This window comes from Theropithecus gelada, chromosome 4 (assembly GCF_003255815.1).
Source record: "Theropithecus gelada isolate Dixy chromosome 4, Tgel_1.0, whole genome shotgun sequence".
Classification (NCBI taxonomy): domain Eukaryota; kingdom Metazoa; phylum Chordata; class Mammalia; order Primates; family Cercopithecidae; genus Theropithecus; species Theropithecus gelada.
The window spans coordinates 111,355,137-111,377,133 of record NC_037671.1 but is presented as its reverse complement, the minus strand read 5'-3'; the positions used below and the strand labels follow the sequence as shown (position 1 = coordinate 111,377,133).

The 21,997-nt window shown below is 44.6% G+C and overlaps 1 protein-coding gene across 1 annotated transcript in view; it reads left to right on the top strand.

The window, feature by feature from the left end:
• The first annotated feature begins 15,548 nt into the window (after positions 1 to 15,548).
• The window catches only part of TIAM2 (T cell lymphoma invasion and metastasis 2), a 530,409-nt gene continuing 523,960 nt past the window's right edge, over positions 15,549 to 21,997 (top strand). The window contains 2 exon segments of the mRNA XM_025381328.1: positions 15,549 to 15,630; positions 15,976 to 16,059. Coding sequence (XP_025237113.1) covers positions 15,550 to 15,630; positions 15,976 to 16,059 — 165 coding nt within the window. The 5' untranslated portion in view covers position 15,549.

The window sequence follows — 21,997 nt, the reverse complement described above, 5'->3', positions numbered from 1 at the left end:
ATAAAAGTTCAATTGGAGATACTGTCCTTGAGCCCTATCTATTCTCAGCATACTGTTTTCAAAGGCCCCTGCATTTCCCCCTTTTTGTTTTTGTTTTGTCTCAATCCTAAAAAGGTAGCCCATATTTGTTCCTGTGTTTTCTTTTGTTTTTGGAGGCGACGGAGGGAGCATCGAATCACCAAAAGAAGTAGACCCAATCCAAGTGCCCAAAGCAATATACTTCCAGAGATTGTAGAAATCCATGTTTTCATCTGGGTCCATGGGTTAAAGGCAGCAAGGCACTGACCCAGCTCTGCAGGGTTACGGTTCCAGACAACACATGTAATTGTTGTCGAACTGCTTCGGAAATGTTCTGAATGAGCTCTTGGATGTCCAAACTAATATTTTTATGGCCTACTAATAATTTTCAGATTACAGTCCAATTTTGAGAGATGTTAAAAGGTACAGGCGTTACACAAAATTGAGTGGAGTTCCAATCACATTGTAATGTCATCCGAGTACTGAGTACAGTGAGCTGATCTCCAAGCCATGTCAATGCTTGCTCCATGTTGTCCAATCTTTCAGCAAGTTGAGAGTCAATGTTTCGTTGTTGAAGCCATAACCGGTGAGATCGTTCATGCCATTGCTGCATAAATTCAGCATTTTGTATGCTTTGATGAAGAGCGAGTCCTGCTACGGTCGCAGTGGAGGCGATGGCAACAAGACTCATCACCGAGGCAATTATAAGTCCAAGGGCACGGCGGGTTCGCTGAAGAGAAGTCCAAATATAAGTTTCAAGAGGTGATGCCCCCCACGGTCGCGTAAGGTTAACAGGTAGCCAAATTTCCTTACGAGCCCTGAGGATATAAATATCCCCAGTAAAGTTGTGCCACCAGGAATGATTGAGGCAAGACAAAAATGTACACATATCTGTACAATTAACAATCCCTGTATCATTATCCCATGTCAAATTCCCTGCTATTGTGTTACGGACACAAGCAATAATATATCAGGAGGTATTTCGATATAACTGAATATAAAAGGAGTTAGTTGGGTTAGAAAGATTAAGGGACATATTCCTCACAAAAGTGCTAATGGCATCACCTGCAGCTAACAACTTCCAAAGATGACTCTGTACTTCAGGCCTCCTTCACGCCATACCAAGTTTTCATTACTGTTAGCGGCAATACTTTTATTTACCCAGTGTCATTTCAAAGGTATGTGACTAAATTTTATTTGAAAATCACCGTGCACACTCCAATCAGTTATTTACATTCCATTGTATTCTAATAAAATCCGGGGTTTAGTTCCCCGACATTGTTGCCACTCCAGCACCTCAATATTAGGAGAAACCTCTGGAATAGGACAAAAAGGTAAAGAACTAGGAATAGTTTCATTACTATATACAGTATGATTATACTGAAAGCTTCTAGTTATAATAATAACAGTATTAGCAGCCACATGACTATGATTATAGCGAACAGCCCAGGCTTCATGTGATTTTCAGAGACAATGAGGACTATTTCCCATACATATTGGAAGTCCTTCCACTCCAAATTGATATGTGTTGTTTATAATTCCCGTTTCCCATTCTAAATTGTCCTTGTCTATATAGGGGGATGGCATCCAAGTAGTGTCATTGGTGAAAACCTTAATTTCTGCCTCCCCTCAGGCAACTCCCTGATACAAGGGTGGAAAGGGAATATAATCCAATATTCATAAAAGCCTCACTAAGAGAAATAAGTCCCCCACCGAGGCACATCTAACAAAGGAAGAAATGCATGCTGAATCCAGTTTTCTTTTCAACAGGGTTTCAATCATCTTGTAGAAAACCACTCAGGTCCGCTCCCTGTAAGGACAAGAGCATAGCCCCGTCCCTGTTTTAGAATTTGCCCTTGAACATACTTACCTTCTTCATTAGGATACCAAACCTTTAAATTGTCAGCGGGGACTATCACCGAGGGAGGTGAGGAAAGATGGGTTACGACAGCGGAGTCTTGCAATTGTCTCCATTGATTCAAAAACATTAAGGTAAAAAGAACCTTCAAAATCTGGTTTCTGGGGGGCTCATTTCCCCCTTTTTGTTTTGGTTTAATAGTTGAGTTTTTAAAGTTAAATTTGCACGCTCAATGATGGCTTGACCTTGACTGTTGCCTGGGATACTGATGATATGTTGAATATTGTATTGCTGTAAGAAAACTTGTAATTTATGAGAGACATAGGCAGAGGCATTATTAGTTTTAAGTATAAGAGGAATGCCCATGATGGCGAAACAAGCTAAGAGATGTGTAATAACAGAATCAGCTTTCTCAGATGGCAACGGAGTGGCCCTTGAAAATGAGAAAAGGTATCAATGGTATGATGAACATACTTTAATTGTCCAAAAGAAGGGACATCTCATGGATTAACCCCAGGATGGAAGGATGGAATGCTCAAAGGAGCACAGGAAGGACAAGCTCGAATAAGAGAACGAGCTTGTTTATAAGTTAAATGAAACCGTCATTGAAGGCCAGAACTATTAGTGTGATGTAGAGTATATTTTTGTTCTGCAGCATGTAGGTGGCCTATTAAAAGCGAATCAATCTGAGTATTACCATGAACTAATGGTCCAGGAAGTTGAGAATGAGAACGAAGATGAGTGATGAATAAAGGAGCTCGACGTTGGCTCAAAGTAGAAGATAACAAGGAAAAGAGTTTTTGAAGAGAAGAAGTAGCACAAAGAGGTAAAGTGGCCTGAGAAATATAAGAAGTAACATAAACAGCTTATTGAGAATCACTAACAATGTTACAACCAGTAGTAGGGAAATCAAGTAAGATCATCAGAACAGCAAACAATTCTCCCTGTTGCACCGAGGGATAAGGATAAACTGTAACTCGAGATTGATGAACACTCCAATATCCAGCCTTATCATTGCTACTAGCATCAGTAAAAAAGGTAGGACCTTGAACAGGAAATACAGAAATTGGTGAGAAAGGCAACACAGAATGTTGCCTAAAAAATGAAAAGATCAGAGACTTAGGATATTGGGTAGAAAATTGTCCAACAAAAGAAGCGCAAGCAACTTGCCAAGAATCAGAAGTTGCAAGAAGATAAGTGATCTGACTATGAGTGAATTGAGAGATAATTAAGGAAAGATCTCCTCCCCAAAGCTGTCGACAGTGATGCCGTCCTTTGATGATCAGTTCAGCTAAACAATCGATATAAGTAGCCAAGCGTTTAGATATTTTATTGGACAAAAAGATCCATTTTAGAGGTCGATTAGTTTGATGAATCATTCCTGTGGGAGAAGGTAAAGTATGAAATAAACAAAAGGAAGGGCCTTTTGAAGTTGCTCTTCAACAAGCTGGAGTTCCTGTAAAGCCAAAGGAGTTAAATGGCGTGAGCTGTCCAAGTGACTGTCTCCTTCTAGAATAGAAAAAAGATGTTATAACTGATATGTTGGTATTCTTAAAACAGGACACATCCAATTAATGTCTCCAAGAAGCTTTTGAAAATCATGTAATGTTTTTAAATGATCACGTCGAATTTGAATTTTTTGGGGTCGAATATTTTGTGCCCCCAAGGTATAACCTAAATATTGAATAGGAAAATCCAGTTAAATTTTTTCTGTGGCAATATTAAGTGAGTAGAAAGAAAGCTGAGTTTGTAATGATACAAAAGCATCTTGCTGCTTTTCTCTGGTGGCTGCAGCAAGAAGAATGTCATCCATATAATGATATAAAAGAACAGAAGGATGACNAAAGACAAAGACACACAGAGAACATGGCGGCCGCACTCAGAGCCTCCGCCTTACTTTATTTATACTCCATAAACCCCACGTCAGCAGAAAGAACGCAATGCAAAACAAACTTTCTTTTCCCACATGTAACCTTCTACTCAGTTCCTTGTTTCTATGTTCTTCCTTATCTGCCCGCCTTCTTGGCGCCTACAGGAGTTCATTAAAAGTTCAATTGGAGATACTGTCCTTGAGCCCTATCTATTCTCAGCATACTGTTTTCAAAGGCCCCTGCATTCCTTCTTTCCTCCTTCCCTCCCTGTCTCTCTCTCTCTCTTTCTTCCGAGTTTCCCTCTTGTTACCCAGGCTGGAGTGCAGTGAGGTGATCTCAGCTCACTGCAACCTCTGCCTCCTGGGTTTAAGCGATTCTCCTGCCTCAGCCTCCCAAGTAGCTGGGATTAGAGGCATGAGCCACTACTCCTGGCTAATTTTTATATTTTTAGCAGGGATGGGTTTCACCATGTTGGTCAGGCTGGTCATGAACTCCTGACCTCAGGTGATCCACCCACCTCATCCTCCCAAAGTACTGGGATTACAGGCATGAGCCACTGCATCTGGCCTTTTTTCTTTCTTTCTGTTTTTGTTGTAGAGATAGACTCTTGCTCTGTCACCCATGCTGGAGTGCAGTGATGTGATCAGTGCTCACGGTGCCTCAGACTCCTGGGCTTCAGTGATCCTCCTGCCTGGGACTCCCAGAGCACTGGGATTATATGTGTGAGCCACCCTGCCTGGCCAGATTTGTTTCTTTTAGCCCGCATTTGTTGGTTTTTTTTTCAGTAATGGGGCTGGTCTGAATAACCTAGTCCATCATATTCCAGAAAATCTATTGAAAATTTTATATTCCGAATCTGTCAGTTCCACCAGCTAAACTTTCTGGTCTGATTTTGCTGTCTTTTGCTTCTGTTGGTTTTTACTCATGATGCTTTGTTTTCTTGTTAAATGGTTAATTGTGATCTTAATTGCTTTCCTTCTTTTTTTCTTTTGAGACAGAGTCTTACTCTGTCGCCCAGACTGAAGTCCAGTGGCGTGATCCCATCCCAGCTCACTGCAACTTCTGTCTCCCAGGTTCAAGCGATTCTCTTGCCTCAGCCTCCCAAGTAGCTGGGATTACAGACGTGCATCACCATGCCCAGCTAATTTTTGTATTTTTAGTAGCGACGGGGTTTCGCCATGTTGGTCAGGCTGGTCTCAAACTCCTGACCTCAGATGATCTGCCCTCCTTGGCCTCCCAAAGTGCTGGGATTATAGGCGTGAGCTACTGCACCCCACCTAAAGGTGCTTTCCTCTAAAAGAATTTGCAGTTCCTCTGTCAATTGCCTAGAGGCATGTCAACCCAGTACCAACTTAGCATAATTTCTTTGCTTGAGGTTTTTCACTTCACCCAAGAATTATGAATTGGACCACAAACTTCCATGGGGTCTGACTTGTGGTTCAGAGGAATTTTTTCCCTCTCTCTTCATTAGTTCCAATGTTGAGAAAGGTACATTTCTTTGCTGCTCCCCACCCACACCTACAGACAAGCTTTGACCTCCATAACTGACCGCCATAACTTGGTCATCTCATGTCCTGTATACTTGTCTTGGATGGCTATCAAAATCGAAGCTTGGTGACATCAGGGACTGGTAGATGTTCACAGTATTCTGCTGTTTCAGGTCTTCCTTATTTCTCTGGATTCCTGCTTCCACTTGCTTGGCCTTTGAGGATTCTTTTTCATTTCTATCAAATGAAAGATGAATTTAAAAAGAAAATTTGACCAGGCATGGTGGTGACGTCTGTAATCCCAGCACTTCCAGAGGTCAAGGGAAAGGATTGCTTGAGCCTAGGAGTCTGGGGCTGCAGTGAGGTATGATCATGCTACTACATTCTAGCCTGTTTGAGAGTCAGACCATGTCTCTAACAAAAGAAAATTTGGCCAAGCGCAGTGGCTCATGCCTGTAATCTCAGCACTTTGGGAGGCCAAACAGGGAGAATTGCTTGAGCCCAGGAGTTCAGGACCAGCTTGAGCAACATAGTGAGACCTTGTCTCTACAAAAACAATAATAATAAAAATAATAATAATAATAATAATAAATTAGCCAGGTATAGTGGCACAAACCTGTAGTCCCAGCTACTCAGGAGGCTGAGGCAGGCGGATCACTTGATCCCAGGAGGTTAAGGCTGCGGTAAGCCATGATTGCACCACTGCAGTCCAACGGGGTGACAGGGCAAGACCCTGTCTCAAAGCAAAACAAAACTCAATGAGATGCCTTTTTTCATCCACTAGGACGGACATGAAAATGAAAAAAACAAAACAAAACAAAAGCCAAACAAACAAGAAAAAGTACAAAAAAAGGTAACTATTTTAATTAGTATTGATAGTTATATAACACAAGTATTTAGGACCTCTGGTCTGCCATTCTTCCAGAAATCTGTCATTTTACGGTGTCAACTGTCCCTGCGAGTTAAGAGGGCCATGATTGTAGATCCTAAAGACTATGCGGGGTGTCTTGACCCTGCAGATAAGATTAGGTTCCATTTCACCATCATTTTGTGCTTCAAATCCTAATTCTTTCAAAGTCCACACTCAATTCTCTTTTATAACTCTTGGTGATTACTAATCCATTCTTATCCACAAATCTTTTAAAATAAATCAAAACAAAAATGGTAAGGTGGTAAGGTATATGTTTCTTTTTGACATGGAGTCTCGCTCTTGTTGCCCAGGCTGGAATGGAGTGTAATGGCACCATCTCGTCTCACTGCAACCTCCACCTCCTGGGTTCAAGTGATTCTCCTGCCTCAGCCTCCTGAGTACCTGAGATTACAGGCACCTGCCACCCTGCCCAGCTACTTTTTGAACGTTTAGTAGAGACAAGGTTTTACCATGTTGGCCAGGTTGGTCTCAAACTCCTGACCTCAGGTGATCCGCCCACCTTGGCCTCCCAAAGTGCTGGGTTAAGGTGTGAGCCACCACGCCAGCCGGTATATGCTTTTTTAAAAAACAGTGTCTCAGTTGTCGGCTGGGCTGGATTGCAGTGGCGTGATCACAGCTCACTGCAGCCTCAAACTCCTGGGCTCAAGTAATCCTCCTGCCTCAGCTTCCTGAGTAGCTAGGACTATAGGTGTGTGCCACCATGCTTGGCTAATTTCTGTATTTTTTGTAGAGATGGGGTTTCACCGTGTTGCCCAGGCTGGTCTCAAACTCCGGAACTCAAGCAATTCTCTTGCCTCATCCTCCCCAAGTGCTGGGACTACAGGTATGAGCACCATGTCGGCCCTGTCTGTGTTTTTTAACAGCTGCTTTTAAAAACTTTATGTAGCTCTGTAGTGTCTTCATATTAAAAGCAGGAAAAAAAAAAAAACAAAAACCCCAATAATACAAAATCTTAACCCAGAGGTTCTCAAACTTTCTGGGTAACAATGCCCTTAGTATCTCAGTTTTTGCCATGGCTGGTCTCAATACTTAATAGTTCTGTTATCAAATTATTAGGTCCAGACTTTTTTTTTTTTTTTTGAGATGGAGTCTCGCTCTGTTGCCCAGGCTGGAGTAAAGAGGCGCAACCCTGGCTCACTGCAACCTCCACCTACCAGGTTCAAGTGATTCTCCTGCCTCAGCCTCCCGAGTAGCTGGGATTACAGGCACGTGTCACCATGCCCGGCTAATTTTTGAATTTTTAGTAGAGATGGGGTTTCGTCATGTTGGCCAGCCTGGTGTTGAACTCCTGACCTCAGCTGATCCACCTGCCTTGGCCTCCCAATGTGTTGGGATTACAGGCATGAGCCACTGCACCTGGCCAGTCCAAACCATTTTTTTTTTTTTTTTTTTGAGACAGAGTTTCACACTATTGCCCGGGCTGGAGTGCAAGGGCACGATCTCAGGTCACTGCAGCCTACGCCTCCTGGGTTCAAGCAATTCTCCTGCCTCAGACTCCTATATAGTTGGGATTCCAGGTGCCCGCCACCATACCTGGCTTATTTTTTTTATTTTTTAGTAGAGATGGGGTTTCACTATGTTGGCCAGGCTGGTGTCGAACTCCTGACCTTGTGATCTGGGCACCTCAGCCTCCCAAAGTGCTGGGATTACAGACGTGAGCCACTGCGGCTGGTCCCAAACCATTTTTTTTATGATGCCTGCCAAGATCCAAACAATTTAACAAGTTCTTAGGTCCTAGCAACTTAGTAACCACTTGAAAAAAGTAATACACATAAATAGACTAAAATTTTTTTTTTGACATGGAGTCTTGCTCTGTCACCCGGGCTGGAGTGGAGTGGCGCCATCTCAGCTCACTGCAGCTTCCACCTCCTGGGTTCCAGCAATTCTTCTGCCTCAGCCTCTCCAGTAGCTGGGACTATAGGCACGCACCACCATGCCTGGCTAATTTTTGTGTGTGTGTGTGTGTGTTTTTTTGTTTTTTTTTTTTTTTTTTTTTCGTAGAGATGGGGTTTCACCATATTGGCCAGCCTGGTCTTGAACTCCTGACCTCGTGATCTGCCTGCCTCAGCCTCCCAAAGTGCTGGGATTACAGGCATTACACTACATCTGGCCTATTTTTTCATTTTTAAATAAGCACAATGACATAACAATGGAATGTGTATGCTTGTCCAGCACTTCACAACTCTCAAAGCCTTGAAATCAGATTGGACAAATTCCACTCTTTTCTGCACACATCAATTTTCACTCAATATTTCCCTTTTATCCCAACAAGTGTCAGAAACCCAACTGCACGAAGACAAGACCTCACTGAAGGGAATGTAGTACAATCTGATATTGAAATTGTGAATTCCCTTGAGTAGTTCCTGTGGTGACTGAAGCACTGGTACCTTTCCATGGACATCTTCTCTGCTCCTTCTATGGTTCATTCCTTTGAATTTGTTGCTGTGCCTCAGGACACACTGGAGCATAGTTTAGCAACCATGCTCTTAACCCTTTAGCCCTTTTAACTACTATTTTCTCTTTCTCTTCTCTACAACTTTTTAAAAAAATCTCCTCTCTACAACTCTTGAAAAAACTTTAAATCACTCTCATCCCAAAGCAATTTGATTCCTATTACACTGATGCTGTTATCACTAAAGTCACCAATGAAGCCCCTTTACTAAATCTAATGCAAACCCCTAAACCTTCAACCGTAGCAACTATCATGGCTCACTGTAGCTTCAAATTCCTGGGCTCAAGCGATCCTCTTGCCTCAGCCTCCTGAGTAGCTACTACTACAGGTGTGTACCACCACGACCAGCTGATTTTAAATTTTTATATATAGATGGGAGTCTCACTATGTTACCAAGGCTGGTCTTGAACTCTTGGCCTCAAGTGACCCACTTGGACCTCCCAAAACAATGCAATTACAGGTGTTGAGCCACTGTGCGTGCCCAGCCCCTAAATTTTTATACTAAGCATAATTTGTTACCTCACAAAAGCAGCATGAGACTTTAACGTATGCAAAATATCACCTTCTCACAAGCGACTTGTAGTAGTGTGATTTGGAAAGCCCGGGAAGAAATCGTGTTTGTAGAGTGGGTCAGGAACACATGTGTTAGAAGTAAGAAAAGATTCATTGGTGGGTGCAGTGGCTGAGGCCTGCAATCCTAGCACTTTGGGAGGCTGAGGTGGGCAGGTCGCTTGAGCTCTAGAGTTCAAGACCAGCCTGGCCAACATGGCAAAATCCCGTCTCTACCAAAAAAAGAAAAATACAAAAAGTAGCTGGGCATGGTGGCACACGCCTGTGGTCCCCGCTACATGGGAGGCTGAGGTGGTAGGATCACTTGAACCCGGGAGGCGGAGGTTGTAGTGAGCTAAGATCATACCACCGCACTCCAGCCTGGGTGACAGTGAGACCCTGTCTCCAAAAAAAAAAAAAAAAAAAAGATTCATCATAAAGAGAAAGTCATGAATCTGCTAGTGTACTCCTTGGGGAACAAATGTTAAACCTAAATCAGTATTTAATATTAAATCACTATTTAAATTTAACATTAAATCAGTACTTAAACTATAAAGCCTATAAATTTAAATTTTCTTGATCTCTCTCTGACTACTACTACTAGTGATGTGTGCTGTTTTACCTCTGGCCATTTGAAGAACTACCTCTTTTTTTTTTTTTGAGTCAGAGTCTTGCTCCGTCACTCAGACTGGTGTGTAGTGGTGCAATCTCGGCTCACCATAACCTCCACCTACCAGGCTCAAATGATTCTCCTGTCTCAGCCTCCTGAGTAGCTGGGATTACAGGTGCATGCCACTACCACCCGGCTAATTTTGTATTTTTAGTAGAGATGGGGTTTCACCATGTTGGCCAGGCTGGTCTCAAACTCCTGACCTCAAATGATCCATCCGCCTCGGCCTCCCAAAGTGCTGGGATTACAGGCGTGAGCCACCACACCCAGCAAGAACTCCCTCTTTTATCAGGCAACAAAAGACTTATCAAACCCCAAATTCCTACTTACTTTAAATGACGTTGGTAAAAGTAAAATGTTTACTTTTAATATCTTATGCTTCTCTCAGGATGCCTGGTTTCACTATCAAGTTTGGTGACTTTGTGAATTATATGGTGCCCATTAAAAAAATGAGATAGAAAATTACTGAATTATTAGAAAGGGACAAAATATTTTTAAAAATCTCATAATCCCAGTATATTAATACAATTTTTATTTTTCATATAATTTTCAGGCCTTACATACATACTTTTAGAGCTAAATACATTGTTTTCTACGCCTTTGTATTTAGTCTTATCATATACATTTCTCTTATATTTCTAGTCCTATTCTAACCATTTCTTTAAATTTGAAAAATTGTGATTAAATACACATAAAACTTATTATTATTATTTTTTTTTTTGGAGACGGAGTCTTGCTCTGTCACCCAGGCTGGAGTGCAGTGGCCGGATCTCAGCTCACTGCAAGCTCCGCCTCCCGGGTTCACGCCATTCTCCTGCCTCAGCCTCCCGAGTAGCTGGGACTACAGGCGCCCGCCACCTCGCCCGGCTAGTTTTTTTGTACTTTTTTAGAGACGGGGTTTCACCATGTTAGCCAGGATGGTCTCGATCTCCTGACCTCGTGATCCGCCCGTCTCGGCCTCCCAAAGTGCTGGGATTACAGGCTTGAGCCACCGCGCCCGGCCATAAAACTTATTTTTAACCATTTTTAAGTGTACAGCCCTATGGCATTAAGTACATTCACACTGTCGTTCAACCATTACCACCAGCCACCTCCAGAAATTTTCATTTTCCCAACCTGAAGTTCTGTACTTATTAAATAACAACTCCTGGTTTCTCTCTCCCCCATTCCCTGGCAACTACCATTCTGCTTTCTGTCTCTCTGAGTTTGACTATTCTAGGTACCTGATATAAGTGGAATCATACAGTACTTGTTCTTTTGTAACTGGCTTTTTTTCTCTTAGCACAATGTCTTCAAGGTTAAACTGTGTTATAGCATGTATCAGAATTTCCTTCTTTTTTTTTGAGAAGGAGTTTTGCTCTTGTCGCCCAGGCCGGAGTGCAATGGCATGATCTTGACTCATTGCAACCTCCGCCTCCCAGGTTCAAGCGATTCTCCTGCCTCAGCCTCCTGAGTAGCTGGGATTACAGGAGCGCACCATCACGTCTGGGTAATTTTTGTATTTTTAGTAGAGATGGGGTTTCACCATGTTGGCTAGCCTGGTCTCGAACTCCTGACCTCAAGTGATCTGCCTGTCTTGGCCTCCCAAAGTGTTGGGATAACAGGCGTGAGCCACTGTGCTGGGCCTTGAATTTCCTTCATTTTTAAGGCTGAATATTCCATTGTTACCACATTTTGTTTATCCATTCATCCATCAGTGGACACGTGGGTTGCTGCCACCTTTTAACAACGGTGAGTAACACTGTTCTGAACATGCATGTCCAAGTCTCTGCTTTCAGTTCTTTTGGCTACATACACATACGTGAACTTGCTAGATCATACGGCAATTCTATGCTTAATTTTTTGAGGAACGGCCAAATAGTTTCCCACAATCTTGTAAAAATCATTTTGTTGGTAGTATAATAATTCATTTGTCTCTATACCCGAATTTACTAAGCATTCTGGAATGTTTGCTTCCTAAGTTTCCTTTTTTCCAATTGGATGGGAATTAGTTTTAATTTAGACAATGCTCCAGGTTTTTGCCCCATTTTAAAAGTACCTCATAAACATATATTATTCCTTCTAACAGCTAATAATTCACAGGTTTTTTGTTTGTTTGTTTGTTTGTTTAGTGCTACCTCACAATTATCCCTTATCTAAGAAGTGCCCTATCCATGGGAGTGAGTACCCTCTAGCTAGACCTATGCTTTCCAATATGGTAGCCACTAGCCACATACTTAAACATGAGTCAATTAAAGTAAAATTAAATTGGAAATTATCTTCCTCAGCTGCCCTAGCCATATTTCAAGTGTACAATAGCCACACAAGGCTAGTGCTACTGAATTGGGCAGCACAGATTCAGAACATTTCCATGACCCCAGAAAGTTCTATGGTGACTACTGCTCTAGACTATTTTTGACTCAGACCTCTTGGCCATGGCTGAATTAATTTCTATAAGCTACTACCAAAAACTATTTAGTCCTTGGGGACAGTCTGATGATAACAACATTTACAGGAGAACACCAGAAACTTTAGATTATGAAATATCTCTTCCAATGATTGGAGTACTCCTGACCACGATTTCATATCAGTCCTTTCAGAACCAAATTAGTGGTCTTCAGTTTCTTGGTGATGGTCACCTAATCCAAGTGGGGTCAATGAAATTCCTTATTTCTTCCCTTGGGAATTTGGACCTGGCAAGGAAGAGGTCTTCATTCAGGTCCTCTAGTTGTCTAGAACTATAAAACCAAAAGTAATAGATTCCACTAGACAAAACGGAGAATTGGGTAAAGCAATAGAAAAATTAAACAGATAAGCAGAGATTACATTGCCTCTTAGGTTTTCTATTTTGGTTCAAGTCCCTCCCTTGGACTCAGCTACATATCTGACTTTTGAACCACATGAGAAAAACCTGTATCGTAATAGTGAATTATTCTTTTATGCTTAAACTAGCTCAAATTGGCTGGTTATACTGGCATTCAGAATCCTAACATACATACACACACACACACACACACACACACAGACACACACACGGGTATTGTTTTCACACTCTGTAAATATGTAGTTGTGTATAAATTTTGTATATAGTCATTGCACTGGATCCCCGGGCTCCCCTCTAACCCTTCTCTTGCTTTATCGCTTTCTCATATTAAGACTGTGTTTAGGCTGGGTGAGGTGGCTTACACCTGTAATCCCAGCACTTTGGGAGGCCGAGGAGGGTGAATCACCGGAGGTCAGGAGTTTCAGATCAGCCTGGCCAACATGGTGAAACCCTGTCTCTACTAAAAATACAAAAATTAGCTGGGTGTGGTGGCACAAGCCTGTAATCCCAGCTACTCGGGAGGCTGAGGCATGAGAATCGCTTGAACCCAGAAGGCGGAGGTTGCAGTGAGCCAAGATCGCGCCGCTGCACTCCAGCCTGGAGACAGAGAGAGACTCCGTCTCAAAAAAAAAAAAAAAAAAAACCATTGTGTTTAGGTTGCTCTCTGGATCTTACCCTCCTGCTTCCCCTGATCAAACTATGCCCTCTGTTACCATCCTGAATGTGGAAGCTTTATTAAATCAAATTGTGAAGTATGTTAACCACTGATTTTATCCTTTAGCTTGTATTGCATTTTAATTTCTCAGGCCTAAGTAATTCCATCAACATTCATTTCATGTATGACCAAATAAATAATCCCTCGCAGGCCCAAAGCAGCGCCTTTTTTTTTTTCTTTCTTTTCTTTTTGTTTCTCTTTTTGAGACAGAGCTTCATTCTTGTTGCCCAGGCTGGAGTGCAGTCGCGCGATCTCGGCAGGCTGCAACCTCTGCCTCCCAGGTTCAAGCGAATCTCCTGCCTCAGCCTCCTGAGTAGCTGAGACTACAGGCGCGTGCCACCACGCCTGGCTTTTTTTTTTTTTTTGTATTTTTAGTACAGACGGGGTTTCAGTGTTTTCCAGGCTGGTCTTGAACTCCTAACCTCGGGTGATCCACCTGCCTTGGCCTCCCAAAGTACTGGGATTACAGGCGAGAGCCACCACACCCGGCTTCAAAGCAGTGACTTTTGATAGTGAGAACCTGGCACGCACAGAACTGAGTGCAGTACTTTCTCAAGCCACAGAAAATGCTCCTTTAGACGGAGTGATGAGGAGACCTCTTTCAGGAAGACTGAAGGAGGAGGAGTCAACTATGGAAAGGACAAAAGCAACAGCACCCTGTGGGAAGAGACACAATCGTCCTACCTAGGAAAACACTGCTTGTTGTCAAGTAACAGGCCAGTGTGGCAGGAGGAGAGCCAGGGAGCAAGGGAAGGAGATGTGAGCTGCGGCAGGCTGGGCTGGGCCTTCAGGCCATGGTGAGAAGTTATGAGGATATCAGATGGGCAAAGGGACTTAAGTAAGGGAGTGACCTGATCTGATTTATCTAAGAAAAACATCCCTCGGCTACTGTCTAGAAATGTCAGGAAGACAAGCAAGGGACCAGTTAGGAGGCTACTGCAAGTGTCGGTAAAAGATCATGGCTAGGCCTGAAGATGGGAGGCGGTGGAGAAATCTGTGACAGAATTTGAGATTTTGAAAGTAAAAATAAAAGCACTTAGTGAGTTATCCCTGTTAAATTCTTAGTAGCCAGCCCCTATACTAAAGCTGCCAATGAAGTAGAGTGAAGGCTCTGAAACCTCAAGAAGGGCCTTACTTTCTCAGTTTCACGGAGTTCTGGGCATAGCTCTTAGGAACTACCTGGATTCCTAAACTCTCCAAAAGTACGATTCTGCCCTCATGTTCCTCTCTCCGAGTGAATTTGGGAGTGATTGTTGAAAAATGACTTTCAACAAGAGGACAGCAGTGTTCAGGGTTCCACGATACATCCATGTCTTTTAACATCAATAAATATTTTTAAATTGGTACCTTATTTTGCGCTGCACGAGAGAGAAGGCTTTTGACTAGCAGCATCTCCTAATCCAGCTAAGAAATACTGTATTTACCGTTACTCCAACTATCCTAGGGCAAAATTCCTTTAGAACAATTCATCTTCCGAAACAGACGGGTTCCGTTTTCACCTATTCAAGTGTTCTGCATTCTAAGGTCCCCTTCCCGCCTTGCAGACAAATGCACTCATTGTGCCACTTCAGTCCCTGGATCCTATGCAGCCAGCATTTCCTGCAAGGAGCTGCTGCATGCCTGCTTCCCTCGCCGCCTGCCCCAACCCGGATCCAACATTTTGGTTTCTAATGTTCCCTCCCTGTGCAATTAAAACGCTTGAGTTCAGTCACCAAACACGTGACCAGGAACTTTTTCTTGGCGGGGGCTGCGGATATTTAGGGCACTGTCCAGTAAAGTTCTGAAAAGCAACGACACCCTGCCGCTTGTGCAAAAGGACCAATCCACCGGGAAACAAGGGAAATGCGCACATTTCCTAAACTTGCCGCTTCTTGGGCACGTTTAGGTTCTTAGAGCCGTGCTTTGGAGCTGCCTCCTCCCGCGGTACAAACCCGCCGCGGCGTTGCCCGAGATGCCGCAGCGCTCGCTCCCGCGTCCGCTGGGCGCGGGGAGGGGGCGAGGCGCGGGCGGCCCAGGGGGGCAAGGCGAACGCAGCGGAGCCTAGCCGGGCCTCCGGGCGGCGACGCTCTGGCCCCAGCCCGCTCGATGGTTTCCGCGCGGCCGCCGGGGCTCGCACGGTCCAGTCGCCAGGGGGCGCGCTGGCCGGCGTCGCGGATCCCCGAGCTGCGCGGCCCGACTCGAGTCCGCCATATTGGATGCCGCAGCCGCTGCTGCCAGCGCTTCCTCCTCTGTCTTCGCCGAACGGGGCTGGTTCCTGCGGCCCGAGCGGCAGGGAGGTGAAACAGGAGCCCGTCGGAGGAAGGGGAAGAAGGGGGTGGAGAGTGTAGGGGACGGGGTTAGAGGGAGGGGGACCGAGACGGAGCGCGGCGGAGAAGAGAAGGCGCCGCGGCCCAGCCCCTCCCCCCGTCCGCCGCCGACCCGCCCCGGCAGCGCCTCTGTTCCCTAGAACGGCGCTCCCCCCCGCCCTAGCGGCCATGCCGGGGCCGCGCTGCCGCTGAGGGAGCCCTTCCCCACCAGCGCGTGCCCTTCCACTCCGCCCCGAGGTCGCAGCGGCCCGCTCTCCCGCCAGCGCCCCCTCCTCGCGGCCACGCAGCAGCCCGCGTCTCGCTCTCCCCACCCAGTGCAGTGGCCGCCGCCTCTTCCGCCGCCGGGCTCGGGGCCTCCGCAGCGACAACATGGAGGCCGTGAAGACCTTCAATAGCGAGGTTGGTATGGCAGCCCGGCTCCCCTGCTCCTGCCCGCACCGCCCCCACCCCGTGTCGAGGCCGGGGCCCGGAGGGTGGGCGCGGGCCTGCGGGTTTTTTAAGGGTGGGGTGAGCGGTGGCCTAGCAGTGCCCGTGGGGGAGGGGTGTTTCTCCTCTGGGTGCCCCTCCCCCGGGTCCGGGAGGAGGGTTGGGGGAGGGCCGCCCTGGGGCGGAGGGAGGTTCTGGCGTCTCCGGCGCCCTATGGAATGGCTGCGGGCTTGGAGGGAAAGACCCGGTTGGGCCCTCCCCCGGAGACTCCCGACAGGTCCCTCGAGGTCAGTTCCTCCGAGGCCTGGCCCGCCCACCTCCTTCCTGGGCCTTTGAGGATTTAAGTGGACGCTGGACATCACTCTCCAGACCTTCCCGGGTCCTCATTGAGGCTGACACCGATTGGGGGCGGTGGGGGAAATGAACCTACGGGGTGTTGCTCTGTGGTCACGTTACACGTAGTGTTTATAATTGAGACATTGTTGACTAGGTAACCTGCCAGCTAGGGACTTGAGCTAATTGGATGATTTGTAGACAGGCAAAGGTTATTCTGCGGTATTTTCTATTTTTACTCCCTCCTCTTCTAATCCATCACGACATAAAGACAAATGGTAGGGAGAGATCTGTGCATCGAGAGATGGAAGATTCTGGGGGAAACATTTCTCGCTGGCTCATTCACGTGTCAAACGAGATTTTAAAAAGCATATTCCAGTTTTCACAGTGTAGTTGAATTTACTAGTCTGGAAGAAGACAGGTTTTGATAAGATGTATTCAGTTTCTTTTTAAACTCCGACTTCAGTATGCCTTAATGTAAACATTAAACATAGCAAGTACACATCTGCACAGTCAGCATTAGTACCCCTACCCGTAAGCCTTAGAAAGTGTAATTATGGCCGGGAACAGTGGCTCACGGCTGTAATCCCAGCACTTTGGGAGGCCGAGGCAGGCCAGTCACAAGGTCAGGAGTTCAAGACCAGCCTGGCTAACATGGTGAAACCCTGTCTCTACTAAAAACAAAAAATTAGCTGGGCGTAGTGGCGGGCGCCTGTAATCCTAGTTACTTAGGAGGCTGAGGCAGGAGAATCGCTTGAACCTGGGAGGCAGAGGTTGCAGTGAGCCCAGATCGGCGCCACTGCAATCCAGCCCGGTGACAGAGACTCTGTCTACAAAGCAAAAAAAAAAAAAAGAAAAAATGTAATTATGCTGCTAACTAAATTAGCATAAATTTTACGAACTCTTGAAATGTTAATACTTTATTAAATACTATGATTGTTAAAGAGTATCTTTAATATTTACGTCTTAAAATACTAGGCTTTTTGTTGTGGCGGCCCATATAGGACAGTACTTTAAATGCCGTTGCATAATTTATGTTGTTTCAATTTCTTTAAAAAGAAAAACAGTATTTGGAAATCTTAGCAGAGAGGCTAAACGGTAGATAATATTTGGGCTATTTTAGAAAACGGTGATATATAACTTTTTTTAGAAAGCATTTTCTTTTTTAATACTACATTTTTTATTTTTAATATTGATAAATTAGAGCAATACACTTGGGAATCTTTTTTTTTTTTTTTTGAGGTGGAGTCTCACTCTTGTTACCCACACTAGAGTGGCACCATCTCAGCTCACTGTAGCCTCCACCTCCCAGTTTCAAGCGATTTTCCTGCCTCAGCCTCCCGAGTAGCTGCGATTACAGGCGTGCATCACCACGCCCGACTAATTTTTGTATTTTTGGTAGAGACAGGATTTCACCATATTGGCCAGGCTGTTCTCAAATTCCTGACCTCAAGTGATCGGCCCGCCTCGTCCTCCCCAAGTGCTGGGATTATGGGCGTGAGCCACCGTGCCTGGCGTTTCAGTTTTTTCATAGCTATCTTTCTTTTTTTGAGAAGGAGTCTCATTCTGTCACCCAGGCTGGAGTGCACTGGTGTGATCTTGGCTCACCGCAGCATTTGCCTCCCGGGCCCAAGAGGTCCTCCTCTCACCTCAGCCCCCCAAGTAGCTGAGATTACAGGCCAGAGCCACCACGCCCACCGATTTTATTTTTTATAGAGAGGAGGACTTGTTATGTTGCCCAGGCTGGTCTTGAACTCCTGGGCCCAAGCGATCCTTTCACCTTGGCTTCCCAAAGTGCTGGGATGACAGATGTGAGCCACCACGCCTGGGGTGTTACTATTTTATTTTTTTGTTGCCATCATTGGATTTAATTCCTGTCGCCACCCCCCTCCCCCCACACACTTTGATGGGTGTCTGTCTTTGAGGGGGTTCCTAATAATGTGGTCCTCCCCCTGAAAGGGCCATCCAAGACATTTTTTTTTTTTTTGAGACGGAGTTTTGCTCTTGTTGCCCAGGCTGGAGTGCAATGGTGAGATCTTGGCTCCCTGAAGCCTCCACCTCCTGGGTTCAAGCGATTCTCCTGCTTCAGCCTCCGGAGTAGCTGGGATTACAGGCGCCCGCCGCCAAGCCCAGCCAATTTTTTGTGTTTTTAGTAGAGATGAGGTTTCATCTTGTTGGCCAGGCTGGTCTTGAACTCCTGACCTCAGGTCATGTACCTGCCTCGGCCTCCCAAAGTGCTGGGATTACAGGCATGAGCCACAGTTCCCGGCCCATCCATGACGTTTTAAACAGTAGCTCCCAAATATTAGATGTGAACAAGTGTTTAGTGCACTGTGGTTGGTCACAGCAGGGAAGAAATGTTAATGCCAGTTTTTCGTTTTAATATTAATTAAGGATAAGAAGGCCTAACATTTACATGTTTAGATAGGTGTTTCACCTGTTTTCTCATTTTACAGGAACTCGAGGTTTGTGGTAGTCCCATTTTAGTGTATGTAGCACTCTCCCCTTTCCCCTTATGGATTTCAAAGAACTTAAGTCTTGTAACTTCCTTATTTATATGGTCTAGCTTCACCATGTTTCAAAGTGGGGTTAGTTTAAAAATAGCAGTATGGAGTCAGAGAGTTGAGGAAGGGAAATATATTTGAAGAAGATTCAGAAAAATACTTTTTTTTTGTTTAAACACAAACACAATACATAATACTGTTTTTTATTTTGAATGCAGTTTCTGTGAATGTTGTAATATTTGCTAATGTGTAGTAAACATTTTGTTATTGCAAATAAGCATATGCTGAGAAGTAGTTCAATAATGATTGTTTTCCATTAAATTATGTGTTACAAATTACAAAAATTAAAAAGGAATTCTAGTTAACAGGATTAGGAGAAAAGGATGTTTTCGATGCTTATAGTCAATTTGGCTTTTAAAGGTGTTTATCTTTGGGCTTAATCCACCACAACTTTCTCTGCTAAATTTAAAGGTATCTTTGAAACATTGAATTATTAATTCCATTTGCTTTGTAAGGAATCAAAATTTAGCTCTAAGAATAATCAGGAATGTTTGTCAATAAGATATTTTGATAGTTCACCTTAAAATATTTAAAATAGGCTGGGCTCCATGGGTCATGCCTGTAATCCCAGCACTTTGGGAGGCCAAGGCGGGCAGATGACTTGAGCTCAGGAGTTCCACACTAGCCTGGCCAGCATGGCGAAACCCCTCTCTCTACAAAACAACAACAACACAAATTAGCTGGTCATGGTGGCACATGCGTGTAGTCCCAACTTGGGTGAAGGGGTGTAAAGGAGGGGGCAGGTGCTGAGGTGGGAGGATCTCATGAGCCAGGAACGTGGAGGCTGCACTGAGCTGCACCACCACACTACACTCTGGCCCGGGCAACAGTGCAACCCTGAATTAAAAATATTGAGACAGGTACTTGCTGTCGGCAGGTCACCACGCCGGGCTAATTGTTTGTTTTGTTTTGTTTTGTTTTGTTTTGTTTGTAGAGACAGGATTTCGCCATGTTGCCCTGGCTGGTCTTGAACTCCTGAGCTCAGGTGGTCTGCCCACCTCCCCTCCCAAAGTGCTGGGATTACAGGCCTAAGCCATGGTGCTTGCCCCAAATTAAATGTTTAAAATATGAAATACTTACCTTTTATGGCTTGCTAAGGCTCAGGTTTTTCCAGACTGAATTTTATCACCCCCATGTTTTAATTTTGTGGAGATCATTGGTTTGAAAACAGGAAGATGCCAGAGACTTTAGGAATATAGATTTTTGTGAGTTGTGGGTGTGTGTCTGTAGTCCTAGCTACTTGGAAGGCTGAGGCGGGAGGATCTGTTGAGCTCAGGAGTTCGAGGCTGCAGAGTGCAATTACTGCACCTGTGAATAGCCACTGCACTCTAGCCTGGGCAACAGTGTGAGACTCTGCTCCAAAAAAAAAAAAAAAAAGAAAAAACCCTGATAATATAGATTTTTAATCTGCAAACTGTGGATGAGTTTCAGCTATGAAAATCCCAGACTTTATGCAAGACATGTATGAGTTGTTTTTGTCATGTCTACCCACCCTACCATAATTTCTCAAAGGAATTGACCTTTCACTTCTGTGTTAAAAATTAGTGTATCAGAAGATCCTTTAATTGTGCAGGAATTATGTGGTAAATTTCTCTTATCACGAGTTAAATGATATTTAGGCTCAAGAATTTATTTTTTTTAAGTGCCCCCTGTGCTAATTTTGTGGGAAAAAAAATAATTTCTATTTATACATCATCCCTGTGATGAAAGTTTAATCCCATGACCACTACTTTCAATTCTGAAATGATGAAAGACTGAAGTTCAGGTTAGAATACAGGATTTCCTCAGAGTCAGTGGGTGAGCAGTTAACCGTAAGAGAATTACCAGAGCAAGCTATTGCAGTTGCTGCTGCTCTAAGATGGTGGCACTTGTAATGATTTAGCATTTCTTCCTAGTGAAAAGGGTCGCAGATTGAACTGCCTAAATCTGTGGATTACTTTGGGACTGCATTGATTGCTGGAATGCAGCAGTTTTATGTGAGCTGCATATCTATACTCAGTATTTAAGAATGATCACTGTTTGGAGGTCATTCTGGTAGGATCTTGTTCTATTTTTTTGTTTCCTTTTTTGTTTCTTTGAAAAGGGGTCGTGAGACAGTGGCAAGTGCACGACCCATTCTTTACTTTAGTTCGAGAGGGCATTTTAAAACATAGCAGATTGTTGTTGTTGTTTAAGACTGAGTCTCTCTTGCCCAGGCTAGAGAGTGCAAGGACAGGATCATAGCTTACTGTAACCTCGAACTCCTGGGCTCAAGTGATCTTCCTGCTTCAGCCTCCTAAGTAACCAGGACTACAGGCATGTGCCACTATGCACACCTAATTTTTAAATTTTTTGTAGGGATGGGTGGGGGGTGTCAATATGTTGTCCAGGCTGTTCTTTTTTTTTTTTTTTTTTTTTTTTTGAGACGGAGTCTAGCTCTGTCGCCCAGGCTGGAGTGCAGTGGCCAGATCTCAGCTCACTGCAAGCTCCGCCTCCCGGATTTACACCATTCTCCTGGCTCAGCCTCCCGAGTAGCTGGGACTACAGGCGCCTGCCACCTCGCCCGGCTAGTTTTTTTTGTATTTTTTTAGTAGAGACGGGGTTTCACCGTGTTAACCAGGATGGTCTCGATCTCCTGACCTTGTGATCCTCCCGACCTTGTGATCCGCCCGTCTCGGCCTCCCAAAGTGCTGGGATTACAGGCTTGAGCCACCGCGCCCGGCCCAGGCTGTTCTTGAACTCCCGGCCTTTAATGATCCTGCTGCGTTGACCTCCCAAAGTACTGGGATTACAGGGGTGGGCCACTGTCCTGGCCAGATTCTTTTAAATTTTAAGTACTTCAAACAAACAAACACAGTCCCTTTACCATTAATCACACCTCAAAAAAGTTAACAGTTAATCTTTAACATAATGAAATACCAGTCAGTGATCTATTTTTTTCAGGTCCTTTGTATTGCTAGTGTATTACAATGTAGCCTTTCCCCCATGATCTATTTCTCTTGCTGCTCTGAATAGGCTAAGTGGGAAGATGTAGG